Here is an 8,026-nt window from a genome sequence, read left to right as displayed (position 1 = left end):
ACCTCAGCCCCAGGAGTGTGCCCTGCTTAGCTTAAGCCAATCAGTGTATGCCATTATTCTCCAGAACACAGTGATTGGTCCGAGAGTGGGTAAATAACCTGTGAGAACTGGCCAATGAGAACTGAGGTGATATCTGACAGACTTCTGGGAAAGAAGCTTCCTATCTCATTCCAAGGGAGCTCTCTCCCTCTGATGGATGCACTGTAAAGATGTGAGGTGTGGGCCTGTCGAAGCCATTTCTGCTGCCAAGAGAGAAGTGAACCTGAAGACAATTTCAATATACAGAGGTCAGGAGAATGAAAAATTGCAATAAAACAGAACTGGGGCTCTGGTGATGCCACACATTTCTGGATCATTCTGTGCCTGAACATATCTGTGGACGGCTTAATTATTTGAACCAGTAAATTACCTTTTCAGAATGGGCAGAGATTTCTGTTGTTTGCCACCAAAGGACCCTAAGTGATATAGTCCCCAGAAACAGCAAAGGAAGGCTGCCTGTGACAGGCAAGAAGCAAGAGGATGGGTTATATTCCTTTCTACCAAAATAAAACAAAACAAAACAAAAAGCCTCTAACCCTGCTGGTCCCCCCCTCTAGTCTGAGAGCTTCTGGAGACATAGCCACTGTGTGTCCCGGCCTCTGAGAACAACACGTGGCTGTGGTGACTGCTCAGTAGGCATTTCATGACTAACTGTATGAGGGCTGTTAAGGTTGTCTGGTTCACCACTAAATCCATAGCATCTGCAACAATGTATGGGACACACAACAGACATTTATCGAAGGACTGCACAGCTCACCCCAGCATGCCACTGACACCCACCTCAAATCCACCAAAGAAAAGTAAGCTTCTGTAAAATCTTGCTTGACATTTTATTCTCCTGAGAGGGGAAGGCAGCAGAGGGAGTCGGGAGAGGGAGACTGGAGAGGGGATTCTGAAGCGAGGAAGGGAGGAGCCAGCAGAGTCCGCTGAGGTTCCCGGGATCTGAGGACAGGAGCCTGTGCTTCTTCCACAGGACAGGGCGAGAGGACTCAGAGAGGACCTGGAGCGGAGAGAAGAGCCCGCTATGGGCAGGTGTGATGGATCCCTGAGGAAAAGCAGGCACTCGGAATGTTATTTGCTTAAGGTCCCACTGCCACCTGCCCCTGCTGAGAACACCCAGCGGCACATCCAGGAAGCCAGTCGGGAGCCTGAGCAGGTTGTAAGGCCTTGAAGAGAAAAGCCACAAGCACCAATGACAGGAAGTGGTGGGGACCCCTAATCTGCTAGCATAAAGTCCCAGATCATTGGCAAGTACCAGCTGAGCTGCCAGAGCCAATCACCGAGGCCCCTTTCTTGCCCCGTTGCCTTCCGCCGAGGCCTGTCGTCTCGGGCAAGCCTGGGCAGCCATGGAGGGAGAGGCCTGGAGCTCCCCGGCCTGAAGGGATTCCCTAGCCCAGATCTCAGGGCCCAGGGTTGTGGGGGAGGATGTGGCCCCAGCTCCTGACCCCAGGGGCCTATGCTGGACTGGGGACTGGAGTTTGACTAGGGGGTCTGATGACCTTGAATAGCTCCAGTCTGATGGCATTTCCTCAGGGTCAGGTCCATACACACAGTGACCTCCTTCAATTCTCATTCTAATCTATCAGAAATCAGGATTACTGTCTCCCCTTCACAGATGAAGATACTGAAGCTCAGAGATGTCAAGTTATTTGCTTAAAGTCACACAGCCAGGGAGAGAAGGAGACCAGATTTTATTCAACGACCACCTGTGCCTGAAGCCCAAGCTCTAATCAATATTTCTCAAACATTTCTAGCTAAAATCCATCTGCTCAATCCTCCACACTTTCCCGTGCTGGGAGGTAGGGGAATAATGTGTCCTAAGAAGGCAGCTTTGATGTATCATGGGGGAAACTGTCTCCAGCCCTGGGGAGGCGCCCCTACTCTCACCTCTGCACTCACCCATAGAAGGTTTGCACATCCTGATGTCCACGCAGATCTCCTGGGCAGTTTTTCTGCCCATGATGTCCTGGATAATTCTACCCAGGTACTTCCTTACGGTCTTTAGGCAGAAGTCACGCCATCGTGACTTCACCTTCTTGCATAGCCGGGTCGCAGCATCGGAAATGTCTTCCTGCAGCAGTAGTGCCATGGCAAGCATGGTTATAGGGTGAGTCCTGCCCAGATCTGGCACCCTGCAGGTTCCAGCAGCCCTGGCAATGGGTGTACTGGGTGCAAAGAGCCAGTGCCTGGTGCCCACGGGGCCAGAGACCCTAGAGACAGGCTCGGCCCCCACTCCCAGTTCCCAAGGCCTGGCCCAAGCCTGGCCACGTGGGGCTCATGGTACAAGGACAGTTACCCTGCTGGGGCCTCAGCCCCCTGTGCACCTGTCCCCTGCCTTCTGTGTGGAGAATGGTGCCTGTGGCTACCAGGCACACATTATGCTCTGCCATGTAGCTAGTTGTGTCCAGGACCTGGCTGGGGACTCCAGCTAGAGGGGGTGCATAGGGAAGACTGGTGGGGGGTGGGGGGATGGTCAGAGCGTGGAGTCTTGGCTCCTTTGGTTTTGAAGTCTCTTCTGTGCCATCCCAGTGGAGGAGGATGAATCTGGGTATGCAGGGCCGAGTGTGAGCCTGCAGTGCCCGGATGCTGAGTAGTTTGGGGGAGCAGAGGACAGGGAAGGAGGGACAGTGAAATAATCATTCTTGGTAGTAGCTCAGTCATTTGTTAAGCATTTACTCAGTGCTGGACGTGGAGTGAAGCACATCCCAGCCTTCAGCTCTTGTAAAAAGCTTTGGCAGCCAGGCCTGTAATCCCAGCACTCGGGAGGCTGAGGCGGGTGGATGGCTTCAGCTCAGAAGTTGGAGACCAGCCTGGGCAACACAGTGAGACCTCGTCTCTACAAAACTACAAACATTAGCTGGGCATGGTGGCGCACACCTGGAGTCCCAGCTACTCAACAGGCTCAAGCAGAATTGCTTAGGCCAGGGAGGCAGAGGCTGCAGTGAGCCGAGATCACACCACCGCACTCCAGCCGGGGTCACAGAGTAACATCCTATCTCCAAAAAAAACAGCTTTGGCAACTTGCAAGATAGGGACTATTATCCATCCCATTTCAAAGATAAAATAACTGAGGCTCAGAAAGTGGAAGTGACTTGCCCAAGGCCGTGCGGCTTGGAGGTAGCAGATCTGGAATTTATCAATCCTGACCCAGGCCTCTTGGGGAACCAGCTTCTCAAAGCTCTGCCTTGGACACAAATGCTAGGGCTTTGAGGGAAGGTTCCTAACTTCTCTGGGACAAGCCCTCTTTGAGGATACATGATGAAAACCATGTATACTCTGCCCTCTGACTTACACAGTTCCAGAGAGTCACAAACAATTTCACAAGCTCTCTGAAATTCATGCACAGACACATGGGAGCTCACAGCTTCCCTTCCAGGAAGCCCTCCCCAGGGCCACTGTGCAGGGTGCCCTGGGCTCCCACCCACATCCTGGTCACAGGCTGGCCCCTCCATTGAGCAGCAGACAGGAGGCCCCGTGGCCCCTCGGCCTCACCTCGGTGGGCTCCTTCACCATGTCCTTCAGTGTCTGGATCATCCTCAGACAGGTCTTGCAGCGGAAGCCCAGCATCTGTGTTTTGGTGAACAGATCACCCTGTCAGGATAAAGCCCCTTGTGGTGGTGTCTCAGACACTCTAGGAGCATGTAAAAGTGCCCAAAAAAGGGCCCTTGATGTTTCTGAAGCCGGAGGGAACGTCCGTGATCTCTGCCCGGAGCATGGATACACTGAAGGCCTGAACTGGCTGCCTGGCCCCTGCCCACCTTTCTGCTTGCCTTAGAGGCACACAGAACCCGCCTCCCACACCCCTAGGACTTCCCCAGCCCTGCACTTGACCCTCTCCTGTTGAGGAACTCCCAGGGGAGTCTGCTTATTTGGGTTCTGCAGCCCTAGGCTCCTTGAAGGGTGAGACCCCAGAGGATCCCCTTGGGGGAGTCTACCAGGTGTCCATACTCTCCTGGCCAGACGGGAATTCAACAAAACCAGCATCTTCTGAAACAGCCCAGCTTCCACCCCCATCTCCTCCCCTTTAGAGAGTTCCAGCCCTCACCCCAGGAGCCACCCAGGGAGGAAGGAAAGGAGAGGGACTGTGGGAGGCGAGCAGGGAGCTAACATGTACCTGGGGGTCCTCCAGGGCCAGGCATGGACAGGATTGCTCCTTGTCACCCAGGTGGGCTGTTGCCAGGTCATGGGACTCAGGGCTCAGACGAGAGACGACCAGACCTGAGGAAGAAGGCACTTCAGCTTCCCCTCCGCAGGCGGAAGGAGAGGAAAACCCATACTCCTGTCTGGTGGGAGCCCGGGAGGTGGCCAGGGCCCAGGACAGGAGCTGGGCCTTGCAGGGGCCGGGAGACCTGTCCGCATGCTCTGCCCTGGAGCTGCTCTGACGCACTCTCAGCACAAACACATATTTTCACGCTCCTAGAAAGCCAGGAGGGGGAGACTCTCCCTTCTCCTCTCTTCCCTCAGCAACAAAGGTTTGGGGGTCAGTTTGTCTAGAAACTTCCCCCATCTCCTTTCAAGAGATTTTCTTTTTTTACCTTCCATCCAGATGGCCCAGCCAAATCCACTCTCCCTTACAAGAGTGTCTTTGCCCTTCGGGCTCACGCTGACCCCAAGGCCTGAGACAGAGCAGGCTACAGGGGCAGGGAGTCTGCCTTGAACAGGGAAGAGCCCTCTTCTGTCACCAGCCCTCACAATGTTAGCCAGTGTGGGCCCAAGGAAAAGCAGACCCACCGATGAGGGCCAATGGCCTTCACCACACAGATGTAGGGGCAAGGCTTTGGGAGGGAAAGGGGGGTCCCAGGCCCCTGCCCCTCTAAGTGTGGCCAGTAGAGTTAGGACCAGAATTCCCAGCCTGTCTCTCCTCCTCAACCAGGCCACTGGCAGGCTGGGCAGCGCACTGGGCTATGCCTGGCTCTGAGGGGACGGCCGGGCCTCCATGACTAGGGAGGGAGGAAACTGGGGAGAGTCAGGGGAACCTGAGTGCCCACAGAGCCCATGCTCGGGGTTCAGCCAGCCGGAGAGTGCGGGGCTAGGAGGGCCATTAGGATCGATCCCAAGGGGAAGGCCTTACCTGGGTTGCCCAGGAGCATGGCGGCAAGGAGCAGGAGGGCCCAGGTAGCCATGGTGGCGTGGCTGCTGAGATGTCCTCCACACCCTGTGTTATGGGCAGGGACACTGCAGCCTAACCTTTCTCAGGTCCTGCTCTTTTTGTATGTCATCTCCCCGTGTCACTGGGCTTACCACAAACACCAATACCAATTTGTGAAGAAACAGGGTGGGGCGGTGGGAGCCCAGAAGGCCCGTGTCCTGTGGTCCACACCCCACACCCACACAACTAGAATGTGGGGTGCCTGGGGTGTGCTAATGGAGGGAGAAGCCCCTGCCGTGGGGGGTCAGGCAGGGCCCTTGCTTGTCAGCATCCCCATCCCTCTTCTCCTCCTCTCCCCTCCCCCCTGCTCCTCTTCCTGGATGTTTAGGCTGATGCTGTTCTTGGCCGCATCCTCATTCACGGATTCTTCCAGCTACCAGGTTTAGCAAGCAAAAATTTCTGATTCCCAGTTCAATTTGAATATGATGAAGAATAAATAATTTAGTACAAGTATGTTCCAAATATTGCATGGCACATACCTATACTAAAAATTATTGCCTGGTGTGGTGGCTCAAGCCTGTAATGCCAGCACTTTGAGAAACCAAGCTGAGTGGCTCACTTGAGCTCAGGAGTTTGAGACCAAGCAGGCTGGCAACATAGAGACCCCCATCTCTACAAAATATCTCTTAAAATCAGCCAGTGGGGGTTTGGAGTGGTGAGAAAAAGCCAGGCATGGTGGCACGTGCCTGTAGTCCCAGCTACTCAGGAGGCTGAGGCAGGAGGATTGCTTGAGCCCAGAAGGTCAAGGCTGCAGTGAGCCGTGATTGCACCACTGCTCTCCAGACTGGGTGACACAGTGAGACCGTGGCTCAAAAAAAAATTATTGTTTTCCTGAAATTCAGATTAAATTGAGCATCTTATATTTTCTCTGGCAACCCTAACCCAGCCCCTTCCTGGCTCAGATAAGGAAACTGAGGCCTGGAGAACAGGAAGTACTGACTTAAGCCATATGGCCTGCTGGGGACATAGTTAGAACCAGAAACTGGCCTCACTCTCCTTTGGAGGGTCCTTCATCTCAGGCTGATCAGATGGCTTAGGGACCCAGCCAGCTCCAGTTGACACCCCCTCTTCAGCACCTCCTGCCCTCAGATCCCCCTTAAATGTTATCTCATTATTTTATCTCCCAAAGAATCCCTTCACCTACTGAGTCCCAAACTTTAGCCCAGCCTTGTTCTCTAAAAAATTATATCCCTCCTGGGCTCATTCAGGGCCCTGCTCTCCACTCTGTTCCTTTTTTTTTCTTTTGGCTGGAGTGCAGTGCAGTGGCACAATCTCAGTTCACTGCAACCTCTGCCTCCCGAGTTGTTCAAGCGATTCTCCTGCTTCAGCCTCCCAAGCAGCTGGGACTGCAGGTGCTCACCACCAGGACCAGCTAATTTTGGATTTTTTTTAGTAGACATGGGGTTTCACCATGTTGGCCAGGCTGGTCTCGAGCTCCTGACCTCAAGTGGTCTGCCCATGTCGGCCTCCCAAAGTGCTGGGATTACAGGCGGGGGCCCCCGTGCCCAGCCTCCACTCTGCTTCTGCTGAGAAGGAAAAAGATGGCAGAGTTCCAACACAGGAAGGCCTCTCACAAGCTGGGGGCACCTTGAGCAAGGACTCCAGTTGCCCATCTGTCAAATGGGCCCCATCTCGCCTGCTCGAAGGGCTCCAGGGTGGTGTGTTCCTGGGTGTGCGGAGCCCGCGATGTGCTGTGCAAAACAGGCTGTTGTTACAGGTCAGCATTCCCAAAGTGGGCTCTGGAAAAACTGGCTCTGCAGGAGGCTGAAAGTGCTATTGAGGAGAGCAGGGGGTCCTGCCCTCAAGTGGAAACACTGGGCTCGCATGCTTCGCAGGCCTGCTTCCCGGGGCTCCTGGGTCCACTTAGCATGCCCGTTTTGGAATCCACAGCCTTTCCCCACATCCTTTGGTTTGGGGATGTGATTCGTTTTTTGTTTTGTTTTGTTTTTTGTGAGACAGTGTCTTGCTCTGTTGCCCAGGCTGGAGTGCAGTGGTGGGATATCAGCTTACTGCAACCTCTGCCTCCTGGGTTCAAGTGATCCTTCCACCTCAGCCTCCTGAGCAACTGGGACTACAGGTGCATGTCACCATGCCCAGATAATTTTAAAACTTTTTTTTTTGTAGAGACAGGGTCCTGTTATATTGCCCTGGCTGGTCTCCTGCTCTTGGGCTCCAGCGAGCCTCCCTCCACCTCTCAAACTGCTGGGATTACAGGCGTGAGCCACCGCACCTGTACTTTGTGATGTGATTCTTGATGGATTAATGACAAGTAGCTGATCTGGTCACCCTCTCAGGCTGGAGCGACCAGGGGCGCTACTAACCTAGCAACCTCTGAAGCCTTGGTGGCAGCTGTCATGGAAGCAGGAAACAGACAGACAGTCAGGCCCCACCCCAGAGATGCAGCCTGAGCTCCTTCTCATGCTGACTTCCTCTCCAGCTCAGAAAAAGGAGCGGGGGCAGAATCGAGAGGGAGAAAAGCAGGTTTGCTAAAGGTACCCCCTGAGGGATCAGACCAAACTGAGAAGAAGGAGATCCTTGAATCCTTTCTGGCTGTTCACCCCTCCCCCAGGAAGACAGACACACTCACTCACATGCACACATACTCCCAAACACATCCACATCACACACTAATACACACACACACACACACACACACACACAGTAACCCTCTCTCCAAAATACACACATTCACACACACTCACAGATTGAGACACACTCCCAAACACCCATACACTTGCATATGATTACAAACTAACTTGAAGTCACACACTCTCACACACACACACCACACACACTCCACACCGTTATTCCATGTGAAAGCCACTGAGTGTCGGACTA

At 53.9% G+C, this 8,026-nt stretch overlaps 1 protein-coding gene across 2 annotated transcripts; it reads right to left on the bottom strand.

The window, feature by feature from the left end:
* Positions 1-850: 850 nt before the first annotated feature.
* GNLY (granulysin) lies at positions 851-5,273 on the bottom strand. Of its 2 annotated transcripts, none has more exons than XM_017517984.1 (5): positions 5,111-5,273; positions 4,154-4,257; positions 3,532-3,630; positions 1,939-2,110; positions 851-1,039 (listed from the first exon to the last, which is right to left on the bottom strand). In XM_017517984.1, exons 1-5 carry the CDS (start codon positions 5,160-5,162, stop codon positions 1,029-1,031), a joined length of 438 nt encoding a protein of 145 aa, XP_017373473.1. In that variant the 5' UTR covers positions 5,163-5,273; the 3' UTR covers positions 851-1,028. The 2 variants fall into 2 exon arrangements, with proteins under 2 accessions (XP_017373473.1, XP_017373474.1); XM_017517985.2 differs by having other exon boundaries at positions 3,532-3,606; positions 5,111-5,270.
* Positions 5,274-8,026: the final 2,753 nt, after the last annotated feature.

This window comes from Cebus imitator, unplaced genomic scaffold (genome assembly GCF_001604975.1).
Source record: "Cebus imitator isolate Cc_AM_T3 unplaced genomic scaffold, Cebus_imitator-1.0 Scaffold655, whole genome shotgun sequence".
Taxonomy (NCBI): domain Eukaryota; kingdom Metazoa; phylum Chordata; class Mammalia; order Primates; family Cebidae; genus Cebus; species Cebus imitator.
Note: the sequence above shows the minus strand (reverse complement) of the source record. Positions and strands in the feature narration are given on the sequence as shown.

Bases quoted from the DNA above. Each gene is read 5' to 3' on its own strand.
- GNLY (XM_017517984.1), bottom strand. From the start codon at position 5,162: ATGGCTACCTGGGCCCTCCTGCTCCTTGCCGCCATGCTCCTGGGCAAC. The intron at 4,258-5,110 runs GTAAGGCCTTCC...CTTCTTCCTCAG, and splicing joins CATGCTCCTGGGCAACCCAG to GTCTGGTCGTCTCTCGTCTG. The intron at 2,111-3,531 runs GTGAGGCCGAGG...CTACTGCTGCAG, and splicing joins TGGTGAAGGAGCCCACCGAG to GAAGACATTTCCGATGCTGC.